The following is a 25,130-nucleotide window of genomic DNA, read 5'->3' as shown; positions in this document are numbered from 1 at the left end:
TTCCATGATGAAGTCGTGTTTCTAATAATCATTAGGAGAGGAGCTGAGATAGAGAAAATCTTCATTACAAAAAGCCTTCACTCAAACGAGAACAATGTGTTAACAAATGCCTGCTGTCTCGATGTCATAGAAACGATAAGTACACCTGATTGCAAGTGTATATTTCTTCTTTTAGAGAGATCGATTTGAATTAGACTCCTTGCTGCTACCTAAGAAGAAAGCTAATTTTATGGGATTCTAGCTTTCTGCATGTGCTTGTAAGAAGATGATGATCTTCAGCATAAGATAGAAGCCTTAAGGATTCTGGCTTCACACTTTTCCGAAGATAACTGTATAATTCAGACTTTTATTCCCCCCCCCCCCTCTCATTGGGGTTTTGGGAGGGGGGTATGCAACCATAAATGGCTGAAAGTGTACATAGCAGGTTCACAGCTTTACCCTATGACACTTCACATGTTGCTACTTACACAAAGTGCGATAAATGACCACAGTAAATTTGGGGATGGAACATGTGATGTACAAAATGCAATTGGAAGTGTTCACTTCCAAAAGGTGATGATAGCGATAAAATTCGATCTTAGATTTTTTACCCCTGCCCATCTAATATCTAAATAAACAGTGTAACCGAATGAAACACCCTGTCATTCTGTGTGTATCATATGCAAATTGAATTAATTTTTTTTCATCATGAAGAAACATATGTCCGTCAAACACATATTACATGCACTACACACCCTGCTGCAAATAGGTATGATACTACGATGTATCTACCAGCCAAGATTGGCAGCAACCAAATGCAATTATTGATGTATTTCAGAGCATTTTACAAAACTATGACCTTCATAATGACTAAGTTACTACCTTTAGCAACACTGGCAGCAAATCTGCTACATGACAGGTCAGGCAGGGTCTGAAATTTCATGGTATACACCAGCCTCCCTTATGTATTTGCTAACTTCAAGTCCATATAGCAAAGAAAAATGGTTAAAGCTACAAATCCTTGAAGATTTTGGTATCATATAAACAAAGAAAATGACATGGTCAGCCTTATAATTGAAGCAAGGAGCGAAACTTTACATGTGGACAATGCAGGTTGTCAGCTCCCCATATAATGGTCTTGATTGGTCCTACTTGGCCTGTCATGTGGCTAAAAAGGGATGCCAAGATAGATAATATTATTTACATTCCTGCTTTTAGTTTTTCATTGTAATAGTAATAATATAAGAAAGATATTTGAAAATGCATTTAGTGCAATATCCACCTGGGTCGTTTGGCCTTTTATAAGTCCTATCATGTGCATGCATCTTATGTGAAAGAGGTGAAATCGGTATATGAAAGAATCAGATGTGATGAGACATAACGACAGTTTATTTTGATTCAAAATTTAAATATATAGCCATAACAAATCTCGATGGCAACAATTAGGGAATGAAAGTCAGCCATCTGGAAATTTTATTTATTGCAATCAATATCCATGCTCGTTAGGGCTGAAAAGCAACCTCATATACTAGACCTGATATTCTCTGTGTATATGATTGAATTCCAAGAAGGATTCTGAGGAAGAAATGTGACCTGCAAAAGTTAATTTGACCCAAGGTAATATATTATCAAGCAACATGTGAAAAGTATGTGATACATGAAAATGACCTTTCAATATTTTGTGCATGCATGGACGTATTTTGAATTAGAGTTGGGATGCCAAAGTGTATAATATTGGGGCAAGGCTCCAACCCTCTCAACTAGTGAAGAAGACAAGGAGAAAAGAAAGGAAAAGCAACCTCTTATCCAAGCATTTCCTCCAAATATTTGCAATCCATATACCATAAGCACTACTTGACAGCTGACCTAAAAATTTTCAATTGCAAGGCCCTAAAAATTTTCTTACCAAATATGGTCATAAACCAATCAACAAAATCTATTTTCATTCGTAAGTATGTATGAATATACACGTCAACGCATGTAGATCAAAATACCGAAAGTCCCTCACAGTTGTAATGTGGGATCAGAATGGGTTGACATGAGCTATAAGCTTATGGACTTCCAACTCTATCCATAATTGCGAACATAAGATACATGTGTAATCCTGAATACAAACAGTTTTAAAAATGGAAGCTAATGTTATGATGATGGGTGAAACTGAAACATCTTGGTGATTTTGATCAAAACTACTATTGTTTTCTATGACATCAGTCAATTTAGACCTAAATCGAGGAATAAATTCCAGTCGTATGTGTGTTAGCTGGATGTTAGCTATTGGAATTTTCTCTTTGTATATTGTATTCTCAATAGTCTTACCTTGTATAGACTAATAGACCTACCATGCATGGCCACCATTCAACTGTATTTATTCTCTCGTAAATGAATCTACAAGATGCGAGTTTTACCAGAATTCACATGGTATCAGAGGCAATCTGAGATCACCCGTCTGAGCTCTCCCATGTCCTGTTACTGTCTGTGATCACCTCTATTCGGCCATGATCGCATCTGCCTTCATTCCTGTCCTGCTGCTGCTGCACGCTGTCCTAGTCTACTGCTGCTCATTGCTCCCTGTCACAAGTCAACTCGCCCCTGCACACCCCATCTGCTAGAACCCACATGCCATCCCCACCCGTCTGAGATCGCCCCTGCCAGCCACAGCAACTACCTCCTCTCTGCCCCCGGTCACACCACCACCCTCTTCTACACCCACCCCACAGCACACCTTCGCTCACCCCGCACCCCAACCCACTGCAACATCCCCGGCACCCTAACCCACTGCGACCCCCCCAACATCCCGGAACATTCTTGAACATCCCTGACCATCACGCACCCCAACCCGTGAGACCACTCCCTCACACGCCTTCCCCCTCTTATTTCTTTCCCTGAAATCATCTTGTCTACAAGCTCCCCTGAGACCCGCACCTCTATAAACCACCGCCCGTGCATGTGCTTTCGCACCTCACCTGTGCTCGCCCCCACATTCTGCTATTTCCTTCACACCCCCACCTGTGCTCACCATCGTGCTTGTGTACGCCTGCGCACAGCCCCTGCCTTCTGTTATTTCCTTCGCACCACCACCCGCAACCATTTGCACCCCAACCCAGCAACCCCAGCACCCTGCAACACTCTGCAACCCCTTGCACTCTGTTCCCCTCTCTGCTTATCTGCTGATTCCTATATCCACCCCACCCTCTTGCTCCCATAATCACCCCAGCAACAACAGCTCCAGTCACACCCACCAAACCCAACCCAACCCACAACCACCCCTCACCACCCGTTATTCGTCACCATCCATCACCCGTCATCCCATAACCACCCATCACCCGTCACCTGTTACCTGTCACCCAACTCCATTCTCTTATGGCAACCTCGGATATTACTCCTGGCCTGCCTCAGACACCCACTGGCCAAGTTGATTTGACCAAAGTCCGCTGCAACTACTGGCAGGCAATGGATTGTCTGAAGTATCACTGTCCTAACAAGAAAAATAACCGACAGGTGCCCATTCAAAGACAGCCCCAGAATACAACTCCACAGCATACAACACCTGTCTTGTCTGGCCCTGGGTCTCACACTATTACTCAACCCGGCTACTTCTCGGCAGTTTAAGTTCATGTTATTAGTATGACGTTGTCCACTCTCGGTAACCGTTTTTCTAACAGTACTCTGTCTGCTATTTCAGGTACCTCTTCCTGGTTTATTGACTTGAGTGCTTCCAATCACATGACGTTTAACCCTTCAATTTTCTCTGATTCTGTTCCGATAACAGTTTCCTTCAATACATACTGCGGATGGAAATGTTTTGAGTGTCTCATATTAGTACCATTCAAGCAAATAATCATATATTTGGTCCCTCTTTGTATGAATCTCCAATATATTAGTCAATTAGGCCATGTTTGGTAACACTTATGCTCTGCTAGCGTTTTTTAGTTAAAGTGTTTTTAAATGTTTATAATCTTGGAGAACACTTCTGTGAGATAATTGTGTATTTGATAACAGTGAAAGAAATGTTTCTGAATCACAAAAGAATCAGACATGTGTTTGGAAGGCAGTGTAAATAACATTGGAAGCACTTCTACAATACCAAATATACACTCATTATAAGTTAAATTATTATTACATTTTAGTGGTAAAAGATTCCTTTCTCCACCACCTTCTCCAAACTTCAGCTCTTACTCTAATGTCCTTGCCCCCCTTCTCTGTACTTGTTCCTAACCATTACGACTTGGGCACAAAGACACTGATCTGTTGCTACTGTTATCATCTTCCATTTGCCCATCACTAAAACCAATTCCATTTTCTGTTGTTCGGATTTAAAAGAACATCGTCTTCTTCTACACTTTTATGGTCTGTTTGAAAGAACTAACATAAGCATAGATGGCACTATAATGTACGGGGCAGGAGAAACAATATATTTACAATGCATTGATTACCATAATAATACAATATTCCACTTTTAAGTAGAAAAAAAGGGAGGGAAAGATGAAAAGTAAGACGACAGGATATAATAAAAGGCTCAATCTCGAACCTAAAAGCAAAACACACTCAAATCTTGCAGGAAAAATAGAAAGAGAAAAGGAAAAGGAAATGGAATCAAAGAAAGAGAGAGAAGCCGAGGAAATCTGGAAATCATCTGTTTGCACTTTCCCTCTACTCATCAACCCACAAAAGTGTTCAGACCCTGAGTCTGAGATGACATAACCATCATATAGGGCACCGTGTCTGCGTATGCATTTGGTTCTTAACAAATAGAGCACTATGGCTACCTCCCCAGAGTCTAAAAACTAACAAAGCCATCTACATGGTAACAAACAATGGACACATAGTTTTAAAAGCAAGCCGATGGATACGAACTTCTAATAGGATTTCTTCATGAAAATTAAGTACTGTAGAAGACGAATTAGAGTTGCAGGTGTTGAATTATTTATCCACCCGTGTCCCCCTTTGGATAGTCCGCCGTGTTAGAGCTCCTGTATGATATATGTATTGTTTCCTCCCTTTCCTACAAGGTTGGCCATTTAGAAGAAGCCGTTCCAACACGGTATCAAAGCAGGCAGGGGTCACGGTATCGAGTCCCCCTGGGAGCGGGCAGGTGTTGAATTATTTATCCACCCGTGTCCCCCTTTGGATAGTCCAACGTGTTAGAGCTCCTGTATGATATACGTATTGTTTCCTCCCTTTCCTACAAGGTCGGCCTTTTAGAGGAAGCGGTTCCAACAAGAAATGAATGGGTGAATAGAAGAAGCGAAGCAAACCAGAAAATTCAAAGTAGGCTTCTCTATGTAACAAACAACGGGCATAGACTTTTAAAAGCAAGCCGATGGATACTAACTTCTAATAGGATTTCTTCGTGAAAATTAAGTATTGTACAATACGAATTAGAGTTTATAAATGAATGGGTGAATAGAAGAAGCGAAGCAAACCAGAAAATTCAAAGTAGGCTTCTCTATATTTTCTATTGTGGGAGGGGGCTTCTCCCTCTCTCACCGCTCCCTCACCCTCTCCACCTCAATGGCTCTTCTCCAAGCCCGAGCAAACTTCGTGTTTGGCTTTGCAACTTCGTGTTGTGATTCTTAAGTACTACCATAACGACACATTCAATGATTCTTCAGTCTCTCAAGTATCAACTCTCGAGTCTCAATGCAATTAAAAGTGGCACACCAAACAAGAAACAAGTGAAAGATGAATTTTACTCTGCTCCAAGCACAGGCAAACTTTGTGTTTGGCTAGTGGTGTTTGAATCTTGGTGATCTTTTTGCTCATGGAATTGGGTGTTACACATCGTCATCTGTTGCATCTATGTTACCTTGTTGATTTGGGCGAAGGCAAGGCATTTTGCTCTATTCCATCTGGCCGGAGTTTCGAATCGGGAAAGACGAACAGGGAAAGAGAGAGAGGAGACAGTGGATTTAGAAGGATGAGGACAAAGAGAGAGAGGGGTACATACTGGAGAAAAGCCGACGGAATTTCTGCCACTGCTCTCGAGGAAGATGAAGTGAGACGATTGTGACTCATGGGGAAGACGACGCTTTGAGACGAGAGATGTGAGGTTGGAGAGTCAGGGTTAAAAGGATTTGTGTTAATCTCGATTTGTTTCTAGAACAAAACAACTTTATTTTAACTTGTGTTTTTTTTTCCATATACTCAATTCACGTAGGGAAAACAAAAAATGAACCAGACTTAACAAATGCCCTTTTTTGGTTCTAAACACTGAAAATACCTTTTCGGAGGGTTACCAAACACACCCCTATGTGACCTGGGCCTTTGGTTCGTTCTCTTCTTCTAGTTGTATTGTGCAAGATCCATCAACGAGAATGAGTCAAATGACAACTAGGACATGCCATAAAGTGGAACGTTTTTTTGAACTTCAGACATTGTATATTCCTCAAACAATACATCAGCTTGTTGCCACCACTGCCCCATCTTCTTTTTTACTCTCTTTGGCATTCTCATTTGTGTTATGTTTCACAATCTAAACTTCAATATTTAATTTATACTGGAAAACTTGGATCTGAAAACTCTTTTTTAAAAAATATGTGGGTATCAACTTGCTAAATATTCATCATTTTTGTTCACTAGAAGTACTATATCTTCAACCCCTTTTGATCTCATACATGCTGATAATGGGGACCTACTCCAAAGAAAACAATGAGTCTTTCACGTTACCATATGGTTTTTGTGGATGATTACTCGAGGTTCACGTGGATATATCTGTAGAGCTACTGTTTTGAATTTTTATCTGTCTACAAACAGTTTGTGTCCATAGTTAAAACTCAATTTTCCAAAACAATTGAAGTTTTTCCGTTGGACTCAGTGGGAATATCTCCAAAATGATTCCAGAGATTTACTTCAAGTTATGGCACTTAACCCTAGCTTTCCTATCTTAACATTCCCCAGCAAAATGGTGTTGCTAAGCACAAATATAAACACGTTATTAAAACCACTCGTGTATTACTCTTGTCATTAACTGTTCCTAAACAGTTTTTTTTTTTTTTTTTTTTTTTTTTTTGGGGGTGGGGAGGTGCACTCACATCAGTTTATGCCATCAACAAAATTCCCTCGTCTGTAACTAATGGTCTATGTCCTTTTGAAGACTCTTTGGAGTTGCTCTCGACTACTCTAAACTTCATGTTTTTTGGTGCACTTGTTTTATTCTTCTTCCAAAACATGAATGGGACAAACTCTCTGCTTGGTCTACTCCCTATGTTTTTCTAATATATGACATTCAGAATAAAGGATATCTATGTTATGATCCTGTTGCTCAGAAGTTAACATATTTCTCATCACATTTTTGGGAAAACAAACCATTTTATACTCTTCCTCAGTATCGTTCTTGTGGCTCCTCATCCGCCAACCAGCTCATAGATCTTTTTCCTGATAACTGTCCCCCTCAGTCTTTTGTTACTACACTTAGTCCTGTATATCCAAATTCTTATATTGATGAATCACCACATGAACATACTCCAATTGAAGTCTCATCTGATCCACCACGAGAGTCTATTCCCACTAAGACTCCTCCAATGATGGACCTCGCAACAAGAGTTACTTCAGAACTAAGGCCTGTTGAGTCCATTTCAGATTTCTCTCGCCGTAATCTAGTGAGAACAAGAGAACAGTCAATCAAACTTTGTGATTTTCATAGCTATTTCTCACCCTTTTTGCAATCTATGAACCCACATCCTTCAGAGAAGGCTCTCCTTATCCTCTACGGAAACAAGTCATATCAGAAGAATTGGATATCTTGCAAAATCAGCATACATGGGACTTAGTCACACTACCTCCTGGCGAAACTGCTATAGGAAGCAAGTGGGTGTACAACATAAAAACCAGATCAGTTGAGACAGTTAAATAGTACAAAAGCCAGATTAGTTGCCAAGGGTTACAATCAAGGATATAGTATTGACTACAAAAAAACCTTTACTCCAATTGTCCAAATGACTACTATTCAATTACAGACTGCAACAGCATTTATTTGTAAACTCAGTCTATCTTTCATACAGTCTTCATTGTCGAGCACTTTATGGTCTCAAACAAGCTCCAAGGGCATGGTTCAAAACATTCAGTTCCACTATTTACGCTCTTGGCTTTTCTCTGAGCTCACATGATAGCTTGACTCCCTGACTACCTGACTATCGTTTGCGTTGAGAGCAAGGACCGAGATAGGGAAGTGTACTTTCATTTGTTCTTGCCTTATGTTAGCTCAGGCATGCTTCCTCTTGCTTAATGGCATCCCTTGTTGCTTGTTTGCTTTCCTTTTCCTTCTCTAGAAAAATACTAACTCAATCTCTAATGCAACGGGAATCGAGATATTTCATTGAAAATTTTAGGGAACCCAGGCCACAAATCAGTTGAATTACTTAATTGACGCAAGCAATTAGGCCTCCCTTTCCTGTAAGCAACAGTCTCTCCCTACTAGTTCTCTTCAACTTTGTACTGGATCTGATACTGATTTCGTCTCCTAGTAGGCACGGATCCTCACCTTTTCAATTACGCTCACTTGAAGATAACAAAAAAGATATTGATCTAAAATACGCTTTCAACACTCTTCATTCGGCAGATGGGTCAAGACCTTGTATTATAACTTTTATATGTAGATGATTTGATTATTACTGGTGATGATTCCGAGGGTATTTAAAATCTTAAAACTTTTCTTCATCAACAATTTGAGAAAAAAAATATCTTGGTAATCTTAGATATTTTTGGGCGTTGAAGTTACTTCAACACATGTTGGTTATATTCTGTCTCAAGCTAAGTATGCCTCTGATCTACTCTCCAAAGGTAGACTGTCTCATAGTAAGACAGTTAAGACTCCACTAGAACCCAATCAGTTAAGACTCCACTAGAACCCAATGTCAAGCTCATCCCACTGATGGAGAGACTCTTTTTTATTTTGAACTCTATCGCACATTGGTGAGAAATTTAGTCTATCTTATTGTCACATTGTGGAAACCAAAATATTTTGATAATCCCACCATAAGTTGTCAATGTATAGCCAAAGAATTGTTTGCTAAGGAACAAGCAGTAAAAGATACTTCACATGCCTTCTTTATACATTAAACTCAAATTTATCAACATTTTCTATTTCCTTTCCTTGAATCGAGGCTTTTGCCCTCTTTTTTCATTAAACACATAAGAGATCATATATTTACTTCAGTATAAGATTTTTTTAATACCATTGATCAATCTGACCATTACAACCATAAAAAAAATTCCATAAGAGGCTATACAAATGAATGTGGGTACTAGAGAAGTATGCACTAACTACTGATATACGAGAATCACTTCTACTCTAATAACCAAATGTTGAAAAATCCTAAATTCAGACTAAAGATAGAATTGAAACTGCTAGAAATCAACAACTCAGTCATGAAATATTGAAAATTAAGGGGTAAAAGAGACGTCTATACTCTAAAGTATATACCAGCTAATGAGAGGTGTGGAAGATGATTATTGGACAAAGCAGGGAAGTACAAACATCTGTACTTAAACTGGGAAGGTACTAATGACCACAAAAAGGCCTCGGTCAAGACACCGTTGGTTTAGTCTGAAAATTAACTACCACAAAATTGATTCATGCTTAAATTAACAGGAACACCTTCATTAGAAAGCCCTCAGGCAGCTATTGATTATAACTAGAAATCCTAATTGAATCCACAGTTGCATCGAATCGAATCTTACAAGGAAGCTTTGAAAATAGCGGAGGATCAAATTATGAAGATATTCATCTGAGGAAAAAAATCCAAGCTTAAAAAAGCCCATCAATGTTCACCCATATTTTCATCGGAAACCCAATAAAATTTCGGTAGAGAGAGAGAAGCTAAGCTTTCAACTCCAAATCCTAAGATACGGCCATCAAAATTCAAAATTACTTGCCCATAGACTTTTAGCACAAACGCACAATACAAAGGAAATGGTCGGTTGAGGAACTTACAGAAACGTAAGAACAGGTAGGGATAACAGACATGGAGTGGGTTTTTGCGTGGTTGAGGGCTGCGACGCAGAGACGTGAAGCAAGGCCTTGGCCTCTCTTACTGGATGGAACGAAGGTGTGAAGGATGTTCATCACTTTCCCGCCACTTCTCAGCTCGTACTGTAGGTAAGCTTCCCTGTCCTCTGTTTCGAACCTGCTTTGGCTTTCGTTCCATAAGACATTATTCGAACCCTCTTCAGCCATCTCTCTTGTCTCTCTATAATTTTGGACCAGGTGACTTTGTAAAGCATAAAAATGTGCCAAAACAATCTCAACCGCACGATCTTCCAGTGCCACATGGCGCTCTATAAAACCCGCACCGCACTGCAAGATTCACGAACTGCAGAGGATTTTAAACTGGTGGTGACTGTTGAGATTTCATATCCACAAAGCTATGAGCCACCAGGGGATCATACACCATTTTATATATTATATATAATAATGAAGGGAGCAATTCTTTGTGGGGGAGCGCAGGGGCCATGTGCACGCGGCAACCAATGAGGGCACTCGTTGGCATCTCAGGGATGGGATTTCAGCCTTTCATGGGGGCGGGCGGGTCGATCATTTCAAACCTCCCCCGCCACTATGTTTGGGCATGGCCTGCGCCCCCACCCTCCAATAGAGAACATTTTCTCTAATCATTATTAAATTATATAGGGAGAGGATTTGCTAGTTGCTACACCAACATTGTGTAGTTTCATGCCTTGGAGAAAAGGTATTAGGAAAACATTAAAATAGGGAGGTTATATGAAACATTTGATAGGGGTGGTGCTACAATAATCTGAGGCTTATGGGGACTATATGCATGCAATTTTAAAAACTTTTTTATTTGTAATTAAAAAAAAAAATTGAATACAATACAAAGGGAATCAAAAGGTCAAAACAAAATTACAAGTTCTATATCATTATCATCGTTAATTATTTTAACTGATAAAAATACCCTATTCAAATAGTCGTGTTCCTTCTTCCTGTACCCTGTACCCTCTCCTATTTTCTCTCAAGCCTCTCACTCGAACGAATAATTACCAACTAATCTCTTATTCAAAACAACACGCCCCTTCTTCCTACATCCTCTTCTATTCTCTCTCAAGTCTCTCCTTCCTTTTTAATTAGACTAAAATACCCCTCCCTCTAATCCATACGACCCCTTTACATGTTACTCCCTCTCAAAAGTCAATTCTCTATACCCCTATGAGACACGTCCCTTCACTTCCTCAAATACAAAGAGTCATGTACGTGTCTCCTCCTAATATCTCTCTCTCTCTCTCTCTTTCTCCATGAGAACTGAACCTTCAAACTTTACAGATCTTGTGATTTCTCTCACCACCATCTCCGCAACCTTTGCTGCAACCATCTCCAACGATTGCATCGGCGAAGATCTCCACAGAACAGCATCACCACCGCTGCCGCATCTTTGATTTATGGGTTCCCTTGGTTCTTATGTACATATATAACAAGGGATTTCTGTATTTGATGAAGACTATCTTGCTCCGATGCTGCCATACCATATTATTTTTGCAACTACATTACTTGCAGTGTCATGTTTTTTAAGTTCCTGATCTGACAAAGTCCCCTCCAAGTATTGATCATCTCGATGGAACTATGTTTTCTATTCCAAAACTACATTCGACTAAAATTTTGGACTGATTTGCTGCTTTAATTGGAAGTTCTTAACTTCCCTTTTTTTTTTTTTTTTTTTTTTTTTTGGGGGGGGGGGGGGGGGGGGGAATCTTGAGTTTTTCTATCTGTAGTTTTGGCCTGCATATCTGAATTTGGCCATTGACATTTGGTTTTGGTTTTTATCATGCAAATGAACAGGTACGCTCCAAGTTTGCACATTTAAATCATTGAACTAAAGCCAGAATTAGTAACATAGTGTTTATTAAATGCCCGCTTGAGGCGGGTTAGAGCAAGCAAGGATGCCCTTTTTCTAGAACCGTCTTAGCCTTACAGGTTCTGTTCTTTATGGCCTCATAGCAGTTTTAATTTTTTTGTTTTTTTTTTAAATCTTATCATGTTAGTTATTTTTTGGACTTATTTTAGTTTCATCCCATAAAAAACTCATATGTTCCATCTATCAGATATGTTCAATCCAAGGTGGCAAACAATTACGTACGAGATAATCCAAAAATACACACACCAGTCCCGAGAGGCCACATGTCCTGGCCCAAAAAAAGGCTAATCCAAGCTGGGCCACGATAGAACCCATTCGGTAATCCAAGAGAAATAAACCCAAGAAGTCATCCAGAGATCAAGTCTTTCATGCAAGCCAACGAGGTCCAACCATGACGTCATCATTGAGGTCTACGTTGCCTATCACTAAAAGATCGCAACATAGATATATACCAAGGGGGATTATCCCAAATAGATATAAGTCTAGCCAAACTCAATACGTGAAGAACACGCTTGGGGAACCTCTTGGTATATATCTATTATCCCAAATAGATATATACCAAGGGGGATTATCCCAAATAGATATAAGTCTAGCCAAACTCAATACGTGAAGAACACGCTTAGGGAACCTCTTCCCTATTAGGACTCTACGTCTCACAAGGAGGCACTTTACTACGTGATGGACTCTTCCACAAAGAAGACTTATCACCAATTGAGACTCTCCACACCGCCATACTCAACTATAAATACTCAGGTATTCTACCCCATTACCCATCTTGAATTCCAGTAATTCATCTGTTGCTAAGAGAGATCTAACTAAGGCATCGAAGAGTCCTAGGCCAGAACCACACCGGTTCTCCTTGTCACTGACGTCCTTTTGCAGGTTGCGGCACCCGAAGGACTAATCGGCGATTTCCTGAGGCAACAGATTGGCGTCGTCTGTGGGAACGACGCTAGCCTACATTTCTACTAGCTCGCTTCCTCAAGTACTAAATGGCACCACGTAAGAAGGCCACTCCCTCTACCAATGCTCCGAGGGAGAGGAACGAGACACCACCACCGGAGAGCTCTCGTCGGAGAACCACTCATCAAGGACTTCAAGAGATGGAGAACCCGAAGAACGTGCACGTCGACGCAGGAGAGATAAATCTTGATGGAGAAATACTCAGGGAAGCAATAGCTAATCCAAACGCACCAGCAACAGTGGGTCAGATTAATGACTTGCAGAGACAGATTCTCCAGGACCAAAACCTTTTTTGGGCGACCTCCCGCAGGAGGGTGGTGCCACTGCCGAGGACAGAGCCAATCCCGCAGCAGGAGCAAAACCCTAGGAGGTCAGTCCCTGGAGGTGAAAGATCGAAGAGACCTGCGAGATGCACAAATTTCATCCGCAAGGAAATCCTTCACATCATCCCATGAGAACTGTGGATCTGCCGATCTGATCAGAACGTGAGGCATCCCAAACGCATAGATCGGTGGAACCTAATCAGGATGGTTCAATCAGAAGATCGGTATTCCAAGGGCGGTTAGGAGGAAGTTATACACCAAGGCCAAGTCGGACGTGTCGGGAAGAGAGTCCCTCACGTTCTCATCAAGGCTCATCACATCAAAACTCACCATGGGAAGAAACACCAAGAAGGGGTCGAGAACGGGTTCGCAGTGTACGTGCGACCAGGCATGATGGACGGTCACGTGATGAAGAGTTAGATAAAAGACTCTGAGAGTTAGACGAGAAGTTGAAAGGATTGAAGAAGCAAACAAAGGGTGAAACACACTCCATACCAGGCCAACACCCATTATTGATAGAAATCATGAGTGCATCTCTCTCCACCCGGTTCAGGCTACCTATCTTCGAACTTTACAGCGGTACCACGGACCCCAATGATCACATCAACTACTTCAACAAGATGATGACCCTATACGGGAGATCAGACATTGTCTCATGCCGAGCATTCCCGGTATCCCTCAAGGGTGCAGCCACTTCGTGGTTTTCAAGGCTGAAGCCTCGATCTATAAGTACTTTCGTAGAACTCTGCGAGCAGTTTGTCGCTCGCTTCCAAAGCAGCGTCAAGCAGAAGAAAACCACAGTCAACCTATTGAACGTGATACAGAATCCAGAGGAGTCCCTTAGGGAGTATGTCAACAGATTTACAAAGGAATTCTTGGAGGTCAGAGACCAAGATGACCAAACTCAGCATGCAGCCCTAGCCGGGGGCATCAGGGACCTAGACCTCATTAAGAACCTAGCACGGCATGAGACAAGGACAATGAAGGAACTATTGGAGAGGTACAATGAGTTTGCCAACATGGCCGAAGTATTATAAGCCCGGAAGAAGGTGATCGAAGCCAAGCCCCAGGAGAATAAAAGATTAGCACAGGATGATCATGGAGAAAACAAATGACCTAAAACTGAGCGCCGACAGGAGAAAGGAGAAAGGTGATCGTCGACCGAAAAAAGCTAAGCGTCGACCAGAGAAGACTAATTGAGCTGGAAGCCCCGACTACACTCCCCAGAACACTACCAGGTCACAGATCCTTATGCAAATTCAAGATCGTGACTTACTCCACTAGCCTTGACCCATGCTTGCGGGACCTGAGAATCCAACAAATTCTATCTTTTTCACAAAGACACGGGGCATGACACAGAAGAATGCATTCAACTGAAGAGAGAAATAGAACAACTTATAAGGGCAGGGAACCTGAGCGGGTACGTGAAGGGAGGCCGAGACGGTCGTTCAGGCCGAGGAGGCAGAGACCAAGATCGAGGAAGAGAGGAGCCACGGTGCGAAGAGAGGAGAACAGATCGCGACGGAGATAGAGGCAGCCCAGAATAAAGAACGGATGGTTCAAGACCTAGCAACACCAGAGGAGCCCCGATCCTTACTATATTAGGAGGACCAGGGCAGGAGTCCACAGAAAAGGCAAAAGCCCATGCTCAGTTCGTTGGGGTGACGGAGGTGTCAAACAAAGTAGCCAAGACAAAAACGGTAATCTCCTTCTCGAAAGCTGACCTGGAATGAATAAGCTTACCACATGAAGACGCCCCAGTGGTGCAGGTGGGGATAGCCAATCGAGCTGTACATAGGATGTTGGTTGACACTGGAGCGTCCATGGACGTAATCTCACTAGAAACCTACAGACAGTTTGGGTTCAACAATGATAAGCTCAAACCTGAGGCAACCTATCTACACGAATTTTTGGGCGCCTCCTCCTCTATTAGAGGAATAATCGAATTGCCAGTCAGCTTCAGAGACCACCCTCGACAAGCCACGGATCATGGTTACCTTTATGGTAGTAAGGTTGGTCGTATCCTTTAACGGCATTCTGGGGTGACCAGCTCTAACTGCCCTCAAGGGGATAGTATCACCCATACATCTGAAGATAAAGTTCCCAATAGAGAATGGCGTTGGCAAGATCAAGGATGACCAGAAGATAGCCAGAGAGTGTTACGCACTGTTTGTCAAGAAGAATAATGGCAACACTCGGGGGATGGCTCTATGTGTAGAGAACCTCATTAGCGACCAAAGACATGAGCTCATGGAATAAAGGGAAAAATCAATAGAATATCTCATCCCGTTCCCTCTTAGCGAGGATGAATCCACCAAAACAGTATAGGTTGGGTCATTACTAAATGAAGAACAGAAAGATAAACTGGGGCGATTCCTGAAGGAGAACTCGAATGTCTTTGCATGGTCGGCGTCAGACATGCCAGACATACCTCGGTACATTGCCAAACATAGGTTGCACGTGGATCCAGCTAGGAAGCCAGTACAATAGAAGCGAAGGAATTTTGCCCTTGATAGACAAGTGACAATCAAAGTAGAGGTCAAGAAGTTGAATCGATCGGGTTTCATCAAGGAGGAGAAATTCCCCACTTGGCTCGTAAATGTCGTGATGGTTCCTAAACCAAATGAAAAGTGGAGAATGTGCGTGGACTATACCGACCTAAACAAGGCATGCCCAAAGGATGAATACCCTCTGCCAAGGATCGACCTATTAATAGACGCGACTGTAGGTCATGAGATTCTGAGCTTCATGGACGCATACTCAGGCTACAACCAGATCCTCATGAATGAGCAGGATGAGACCTACACTGCCTTCAGAACAGATCAGGAAACCTACTGCTACCGCATCATGCCATTCGGACTAAAGAACACAGGAGCAACCTACCAGAGGATGGTCAATAAGATGTTTGAGGCACAGATCGGGTGCAATATGGAGGTATACGTGGATGCCATGCTCGTGAAAAGTGTCCAAGCCGAAAACCATGTAGCCGATCTCAAGGAACTGTTCTAGGTATTGAGGAAGAACCCAGCAAAGTGCGCCTTCGGCGTGACATCAGGAAAATTTTTTGGCTTCATGGTTTCGGCTCGAGGCATAGAAGCTAATCCGACGAAGATTAAGGCCATCCGAGAGGTGTCGCCACCCCGAACAGTAAGAAAGGTGCAAAGGTTGAATGGAAGGATAGCAGCCTTGACAAAGTTCATGTCGCGAGTTGGGGACAAGTGTTTGCCATTCTTTAAAACATTGAAGAACCTGAGAAGTCCTAAAGACTTCACATGGACAAAAGAATGCCAGAGAGCCTTCGAGGAGTTAAAAAAGTACATGGAAAGTCCGCCATTGCTAGGGCGACCAGAATCTAACGAAGAATTAGAACTCTACTTGGCAGCAACCCCAGTAGGGGTAAGTGCAGTGTTACTAAAGGAGGAAGGAAAGCAGCAGAAGCCCATCTACTACGTCAGCCACGTGTTGATCGATGCAGAGACCAGGTACACCAAGATTGAGAAGATAGCCTATGCGCTCATGATCGTGGCAAGAAAGCTAAGGCCATACTTCTAAGCCCATACGATTGTAGTACTCACAGACCTACCGTTGAAGAAGGTGCTAAACAAGCCGGACATATCAGGGCGATTGATCACCTGGTCGGTGGAGTTAAGTGAGTATGACATCAAGTTCCAACCTCGAATGGTAATCAAGGGTCAAGCACTGGCGGACTTTATAGTTGAATACACTTTCTCAGAGACCGAACCGGAAGAGGCGGGACATAAAGAGCATTATCGAGGATCGTGGGAGATGTTCATGGACGGATCGAGTAATGCGACAGGGAGCGGGGCTGGGTTCATGATCACCAGCCCTAAAGGTTTTCGGATTCAATCCGCACTTTGGTTCACGTTCCAAGTCTCAAACAACGAGGCAGAATAAGCGGCATTGCTTGCCGTACTACGAGTCATAAGAGCAATCCAGATTACCCACCTGCCCGTCCGAAGTGATTCCCAACTCGTGGTAAACCAAGTAAACGGAGAGTACAAGGCAAAGGATGAATGCATGGCGTCCTACTTGATGCGAGCTCGTGATTTAGTGGTTGAGTTTGAGAAGCTCAAGATGGAGCGAGAACGCTGCAGCAGATGCCTTATCAAGGCTAGTAAATAGTGAATTCCAAAACTTAGCCAGGGTGGTATACATCGAAGTACTTCATGAACCAACATACAAGGAGAAACAAGTCAATGAGATCGAGGAAGGGCCAAGCTGGATGGACCCCATCATCAACCATATACAGAATGATGTATTGCCTGAGGACATGGTCGAAGATAGAAAAGTAAAAATTTGAGCCAAGCATACGATGATTGATGGAGTGCTATACAAGAGAGCGGTCATGACACCGCTACTTAGGTGCTTAGGACCCGAGGGAGCTAAGTACGCCTTAGCAGAGGTGCTTGAAGGAATATGCGAAAGCCACATAGGAGGGCAAAACCTAGCCTATAAAACTACGTCAAGGATTTTATTGGCCAAAGATGCAAGAAGAGACCATAAACTATATTAAGGCCTGCAAGAAATGTCAGCTATTCACCCCGATACCTCATCAGCCAACTACACAATTGACTTCCATCCTTAGTCCTAAACCATTCGCCATGTGGGGGATGGAAATTCTTGGGGACTTTATGCCAACGTCCGGGAATAGAAAATATTTGGTGGTGGCGATTGACTATTTCACCAAGTGGGTCGAAGCTGAGCCATTGGCAAAGATAACGAAGAAAGAGATGGAAAAATTTGTTTGCAACAAAGTGAATTACCGGTTCGGGGTACCAAGGATTCTTGTCACAGATAATGGCACACAATTCAACAATCCCTCCCGTATTCAAAACCTTTTGTCACACGTACCACATCGACTTTCGACCTGCCTCCGTAGTTTACCCACAGGCCAATGGCCAGGTAGAGGTACAAATAGAACACTGCTCGAGGGGATCAAGAAGAGACTAGATGAAGCAAAAGGGAGATGGGTGGAAGAACTTCCGAGTGGTCTATGGGCATATCGAACAACGGTGAGGACTCTCACGGGAGAAAGTCCATTTTGACTAGCATACAGAATCGAAGCTCTGGCACCGATTAAAGTCTTAGCCTTATCACACAGGGTCTTACACTTCAACGAATAAACATACGATGATGGACTTCGAGCAAATTTGGACTTCTTGGACGAGGTTCGTGAAAAGGCGTTACTCAGGAACGTAGCATACCAGCAGCGAACGACCAAGTAATACAATTCAAAAGTAAAGGAGAGGTTGTTCCACCAGGGTGACCTAGTACTGAGAAGAGCTCAAGCATCACAACCGAGGAAGGAAGAAAAATTATCGGCAAACTGGGAAGGGCCTTAAATAATTTTCAAGCAGATACGACCATGGACATATCGCATAAAAACTCTAGGGGGTAAGAAGATAGATCGACCATGGAATTTTGAGCATCTGAAGAAGTTCTACCAGTGATAGTTTATTTCCATGTTTCAAAGATTTTTGAAGTTTTTTGAAGATTGAAGATTTTGAAGTAATAAAAGTTCTTAGCTGCATTTCTCCATTGCTGCCCACGAGGCTTTATGCCACCAAGGTCTCCGGCCACAAGGGTTTATGCCAAGCAAGGCCTGTCGGCCACAAGGCTCTATGCCACCAAGGCCTGTCGACCACAAGACTCTATGCCACCAAGGCCTGTCGGCCACAAGGCTCTATGCCACAAAGGCCTATCGACCTTAAGGCTCTATGCCACCAAGGCCTGTCGGCCACGAGGCTCTATGCCACCAAGACCTGTAGGTCACAAGGCGTTTATGCCAACTAAGGCATAAGGCCACAAGGCTCTATGCCACCAAGGCCTATAGGCCACGAGGCACTTATGCTAAACAAATCCTGTAGGGCATAAGGCATGATGCCACCAAGGCCCATCGGCCATGAGGCGCTCATGCCACCAAGGCCAACAGGCCACAAGACAAGGATAACACTAAAAAGAAGCAAGACTTAAACACAAAGATTCAAGGCAAGGATAACACTGAAATTCTAAAAGTAACTACACGTCCATGCATCAAGTTTAAAATAAAGCTCGAAGCAAAAAGTAAGTATGATAGGATGAAGAGAAGTCAATCTCCAGGCTCAAGAGGAGAAGTAGTGGCAACATTACGATCCGGCGATGACACCTTCGAAGATGAAAGAGAGGGAGCCTTCTAAGAAGTCAGTACACGAATCTCCTCGGTCATCTTCCTCTCCTCGGCGGCACCCTCCTCGCAAGCAGCTTTCCACTCCAAGACCTCCCTCTCCAGACCCTGCACATGCCGAGTATGCAGAACATTCTGAAAGGCATGTCTCTCGCAGTGTGACACCGCTTCTACGGTGCGATAAAAAACCTGCACACAAGACAAAGTCAGCAAACCCCAAATACATGAGAACATAAGGAAAAGATAATGAAATGTAGACTCACAGAGGCCATATCTCCATAGAGAGGCTTCAGCAGCTCCGAGTCAAAAACACCCTGTAAGAGATCACGATCAAAAGGAAGTCGACCCTTGTCCACCCACTCTCGAGCAATGTCCGGACTCGCCATGGTAGAATCCCCGTCATGAATATCCCAAAGAAGGACCAAGGGGGGAGGTGGAGGCGGATCCTCGCCGGCACCGACATAACAGACAACATCATTACCCCTAGAAGAAGAGAGAGAGGCAGCATTAGAAATAGCAATAGGGGGAGTGATAGCGGGAGCAGGTTGAGGAATCTTGAAGACGACGGAACCCTTCTTTCCACCCTGAGAGTTGGGACCACCCTTCCTCTTTGCATCCACAGCCAGGACCACACCAGGCATGGTGATCGGGAGGGTAACCACGTTAGCACGACCCATCATAGCAGGAATAGAGGAAGCATCCTTGAGAGGACGTGAAGCCTGGGGAGCCGCCTTCTTCTTCGCGGTATTAGTGCGAAAGCAATCAAGGTTGGGTCGAAGATTCACTGGCACCATGACATAGGAAAAAATAAGTCAGCATCAATACAAATAAAAGGAAAAACAAGGTATATACAAGGCGAATAAAAGACCAGACCAGGAACTTACCAGGACTCAACTTCTAAAGGAATTGAAAGGCTTTCGACTCCAATTTTTGAACATCAAACCTATTGCCTTTTAGGCACCAGCTGAGAGACTCGCTCTCAAAGTCGTTTAGATCAAGGGAGCGGTTCACACTCTGCAAGTCGATCACCTCCCAATGGGTCCATAATGGGCATTGAGAGATCGAAGCGAAGAAAAATTGGTCCCTCCAACGTTTAACCAAATTGGGCATCTTCTTGAAGAAGTCAAAATTAGCAAAGGAGCCCTTAAGGACACGACGGTAAAAATGGCACCACCCATCTCCTCTCCTCAATGCATAAAAATATGAATGCAGGGCAACAGTAGCGGTGCAACCCAACCGAGCAAAGAACACGAAGAAACCCAAGATGACCCTCCATGAATTGGGTAATAACTGCCCAGGAGTGAGATGTCAGTGGTCTAGTACTAATTCGGCAAACTTGAGAATAGGGAAGCGAAGACCGTTGGTGAGAGAAATCTCATATAGACAAATCTCATTGGCTCGGTGGGAGAAGGCTAGATCACCATCCCCAAGGACGCGGAGGACGATCTCAGAGGGGATGTGATACAACTAACGTAAGGTCGCCAAATCGGAAGAGGTCAAAGAACTATGGTACTATCCAATCCCACTGGTAGTATTCATAGTAGGGGCAGATACCCCAGAATCATCTCCATTAGAATGACCATCTGAATCTGGGCTCTCGTCAGAATGGACAAGGCTAGTGGCTCCCTCCCCGTCATCACTAAGTATAGGCCTAGGGGAAGGCAATGGGGGAAGGGTATCCACATTCAACTCGGACGAGGATGGGCCTAATGTAGCCTCGTCGATGTCATGTCCTTCACGAGAAGAGCTACTCAACATAGCAATAAGAAGAGAAGAGAAGACTTACTCAGATGAAGCTCCCTAACACCAAGCTGCCTCGAGAACAAGCTGCAGCATGCACAAACAAAACATCCAAGAGAACACTTCAAAAGATTAAACTACAAAGATGTTCACAAAGAATAATAGTGACACACAAAGTAAGGGGAACATACCAGACCCATGAGAAAAGGGCAGAGACAAAGAAGAAGAAACAGTGCCGACCAGGGAGCTCAAGTTACGTCTGCGAAGAAAGATGATTTTGAGTCAATACCAAAAAAAAAAAAAGACATGATTGCCAAACCTGAAAGAGCTCCGAGGAAGAGACCGAGGCCGAGGCCGCCGCAAGCGAGACAGGCGAGATGGACGAGGCCAAGGCCGCCACGAGCGAGATGGGCGAGGCTGAGATGAGCGAGACCGAGGCCAAGGCCACCACGGGAGAGACGGGCAAGGCCAAGGCCACCGCGGGTGAGATAGGCGAGGCTAAGATGGGCGGGACCAAGGTCGAGGCAGCCACAGGCAAGACGGGAGAGGCCGAGATGGGCGAGACCGAAGACGAGATGCAAGCCACAGGCGAGATCAAGCAGCCGTGGGCGAGGCTGAGATGGGTGAGATCGAGCAGCCGCGAGCGAGATGGGCGAGAGCCGAGGTCAGGCAAGATCGAGGCGGATGTAGGAGCCGTGGACAAGACTGTACACGGGCACGAAGACGAGACTGGCGAGACCATGGGCGAGGACGAGAGGGTGATCGAGTACGAAGACCAGGAAAAAAGAAAAAGAAATGTATCTCCTTTAAAGAGGGATTATGACAAACACTTGGGGGGCAAGAAAATTGAACTTAAGGAAGAAAGGTGAAAAGGGTAGAAATCCAAGAGAGAGAAAATGAGGAGAAAGTGAAGAATGAAGGAAAAGTTGGCAAAAAGGAAAGAAAAAGAGAATAAAAAGGGTAGTGGGGAGGATTTGAACCTCTCACCTCTCCCACTTACCAAGAGGAGAAAAAACCATCTACCCCAAGAAGCAAAGTCCATCCAACGGTCACGAGATGCCCAATCACAAAACTCCTTCCAAGAAGCTTCATTTGCAACAAGCCCCTCACAAGCTTGAAGACTACAAAGACACTACTCTCTTGAACACTCCGTTCCAAGAGAGTAGGGGGCAAGTGATAAACCAAAAATACACGTTCCAGTGCTGAGAGGCCACGTGTCTTGGCCCAAAAAAGAGGCTGGTCCAAGCCGAGACACGACAGAACCCATTCGGCAATTCAAGAGAAATAGACCCAAGAAGTCATCCAGAGACCAAGTCTTCCATGCAAGCCAACGAGGTCCAACCATGACGTCATCACCGAGGTCTACGTTATCCTATCACTAAAAGATTGCAACATAGATATATACCAAGGGGGATTATCCCAAAGAGATATAAGTCTAGCCAACACGCTTAGGGAACCTCTTCCCTATTACGACTCTACGTCTCATGAGGAGGCACTTTACTACGTGATAGACTTTTCCACGAAGAAGGCTTATCGCCAATTGAGACTCTCCACACCTCCACACTCAACTATAAATACTCAGGTATTCTACCCCATTACCCATCTTGAATTCCAGTAATTCATCTGTTGCTAGGAGAGATCTAACTAAGGCATCGGAGAGTCCTAGGCCGGAACCACACCGGTTCTCCTTTGTCACTGACGTCCTTTTGCAGGTTATGACACCCAAAGGACCAATCGGCGATTTCCTGATGCAACAGTACGCTATTCAAGTACTCTCTCTCTCTCTCTCTCTCTCTCTCTCCAAACATATTATGTCTCTCCAGTACCACCTCTTTGACGGTTTGTATCCTTCCTCAATCGAGAGTCCATCAGATCCATATCATAGGAATAGCTGCTATATATTTGTTATTCTCCACTAATCCAACCAATGGCTCCACAAACAAAGCCGAATAACCATCTCAATCCATTTCTAGGATGCTCAACTCATGAATTAAATGTAAACTATTTAGTGAGCAGAAGCCTCCCCCACCACTAGCATCACTTCAACCACCATCGCTTCCAAAGAGGTGTTTGTAATTATATGATAGACATCTAATATTCATTTTCATGAATATAATACACAGAATCATTGGTAGGATTGTTGACTACTGAAAGTAAGCCTGATTAAGAATCGGACTTTTTCTTCTTGTTTGTATTGGAAATCTGAAGGAGACAACACACACACACACACACACACACACACATATATATATATATATGTTAGTCAGTATATAAAGGGATGAGGCCTTCCATTTGATAATTATACATTTTGACGCATTGTAACAGACCAGGCAAGTTGGCATATGTTCAAGTCTCCCCAGCTTTAAAAACATAATATAGACTCAATGATTCACTGGTTCATTGATAGTCAGAATTGTCAGACCAACAGATGGTTCATTGACAAATTCATGATTTTTTAAGAAAAGTCCAGTCAAGGCACTAATACAGAGCTTTCACATAAACAGGCCGATGGCTTAGTAGGTTTGACTATTGGGTCCATCACTCCTTTAAAATATTGCATACCCAATTTAAGTTCCACAAGAATTTGATCTTTTATTATGATTTTCCTTTGCGAAAAAATTCCCATAACATGAGTTCAAAAAACGAGACTACACTCCCCCTCACATTTCACTGTTCATTCAAAACAATGAAATGTCTAAAATAATCCCTCTATTGGAAGGAATCCATAAATAGAATGACACTGCTATAAATTTTCTTGAACCTTCTGTGTGTTGTCAGTTTGTTTGGATGTGGTAGAAACTGGATATTAAGAATGAATGAAATGGAAAAGGAAAATGACTCCCACAAGTATCTCAATCTACCCATTGTTTGATATACTTCTTAAGTCGACAAAAATACTCCTTTATAATATTATTCTCTCAGTCTCAACCCATGGAACCTCTCTCTCTCTCTCTCTCTTATGTATTTCTCCTCTCAGAGTCAAAATCGTAAGAAAAAAAGTGCTCTAATATTATTAAAATAAATTTGTCGGGAGCAATCAAGTGTCAAAATCTCCCCCCCAATTGTTTACTATTAGGGGTTCGTAGACCGGAAATTGGTTATTTCAGATACTACAACAAATTTGGTTTTTTGTGGTAGAAGTTTTTAATCGCCAAAAAATAATTTTTATCACGAATACTCTATTTATGACAGTAAGTTTCCATTGCAAGAGCCACTCTTCAATCACTCAAACCATATTGGTAGGTTAGCCCCCAAAAAAACCCAGATTAGGTATGTAGATTTTTCCTTTTTTCCCAATATATTTTTTCCTAAATATAGATAGAAGAGATCATTTTGCCAATAGCATCCTTCTTGGGTAGTATGGCATATTAGATTATCATGCTACATGTTGGACAAGTGTGTGTCCATCAAACCCAGTTCGGTCTGGTTCAACCCGATTCACCTTTGTATTGAACTTTTATCATGGCCATGCAACTTCAAACGACTTTCTTGTAGTTTATCATGAATTGGAGCTACTCCTAACTCAGCTCTAATGTGGTCATTCCTTACTTTGTCCTTCCTAGTTTTGCCACACATCCATCTCAACATCCTCATCTCTGTTACACTTAGTTTATATTTATGTTGCTTTTTAACTGCCAACATTCCACACCATATAACTCTCACTTGAATCATTACTATTGAGTTACCCAATGACCCTCTCAAATTCAGGTTTATTACAAGTTTGCCATTCCCCTTTAAGAACTTGTGATAAATTACAGATTTTGCCTCCCCTTTGTAACTTGGGTATTTGGTATTTGGGCGAGCCCATAGCGAACCCAACAGGGTTTCCGAACCCTGGGATCGCCATCATCTAATCGTATCCTGAAACTGAAATAGTGTTTGAAGAAAACTCCACAACTCAATCTCCTACGATTCTACCAAAGGAATAAAATAATAAAGAGAAAATTATAAAAATACACAACTCATAGTTACCCAACGTGTAACTGCATCAGTGTGTGTGTAGCAACGTAATGCAGATGTGAAGACTTATGTCCGAAAGAGAAGTCAAAGCTGTCCAAGTAGTGTTAGTGTTAGTAG

At 42.8% G+C, this 25,130-nt stretch overlaps 1 protein-coding gene across 3 annotated transcripts; it reads right to left on the bottom strand.

Moving 5' to 3' along the window:
* Nucleotides 1-1,231: 1,231 nt before the first annotated feature.
* On the bottom strand, nt 1,232-24,022 carry LOC122671667 (acetyltransferase At1g77540-like). 3 transcript variants are annotated; one of them, XM_043869026.1, is made up of 3 exons: nt 23,992-24,022; nt 9,911-10,157; nt 1,232-1,572 (listed from the first exon to the last, which is right to left on the bottom strand). In XM_043869026.1, the coding sequence occupies exons 2-3, from the start codon at nt 10,151-10,153 to the stop codon at nt 1,501-1,503; spliced, it is 315 nt and encodes a 104-aa protein (XP_043724961.1). In that variant the 5' UTR covers nt 10,154-10,157; nt 23,992-24,022; the 3' UTR covers nt 1,232-1,500. The 3 variants fall into 3 exon arrangements, with proteins under 3 accessions (XP_043724961.1, XP_043724962.1, XP_043724963.1); XM_043869027.1 differs by lacking the exon at nt 23,992-24,022 and adding an exon at nt 22,827-22,847 and having other exon boundaries at nt 9,911-10,158; XM_043869028.1 differs by lacking the exon at nt 23,992-24,022 and having other exon boundaries at nt 9,911-10,159.
* Between the last annotated feature and the right edge of the window lie 1,108 nt (nt 24,023-25,130).

Source organism: Telopea speciosissima, chromosome 8 (assembly GCF_018873765.1).
Source record: "Telopea speciosissima isolate NSW1024214 ecotype Mountain lineage chromosome 8, Tspe_v1, whole genome shotgun sequence".
Taxonomy (NCBI): domain Eukaryota; kingdom Viridiplantae; phylum Streptophyta; class Magnoliopsida; order Proteales; family Proteaceae; genus Telopea; species Telopea speciosissima.
The sequence above is the reverse complement of the archived record's forward strand: the minus strand, read 5'-3'. Positions and strand labels throughout refer to the sequence as shown.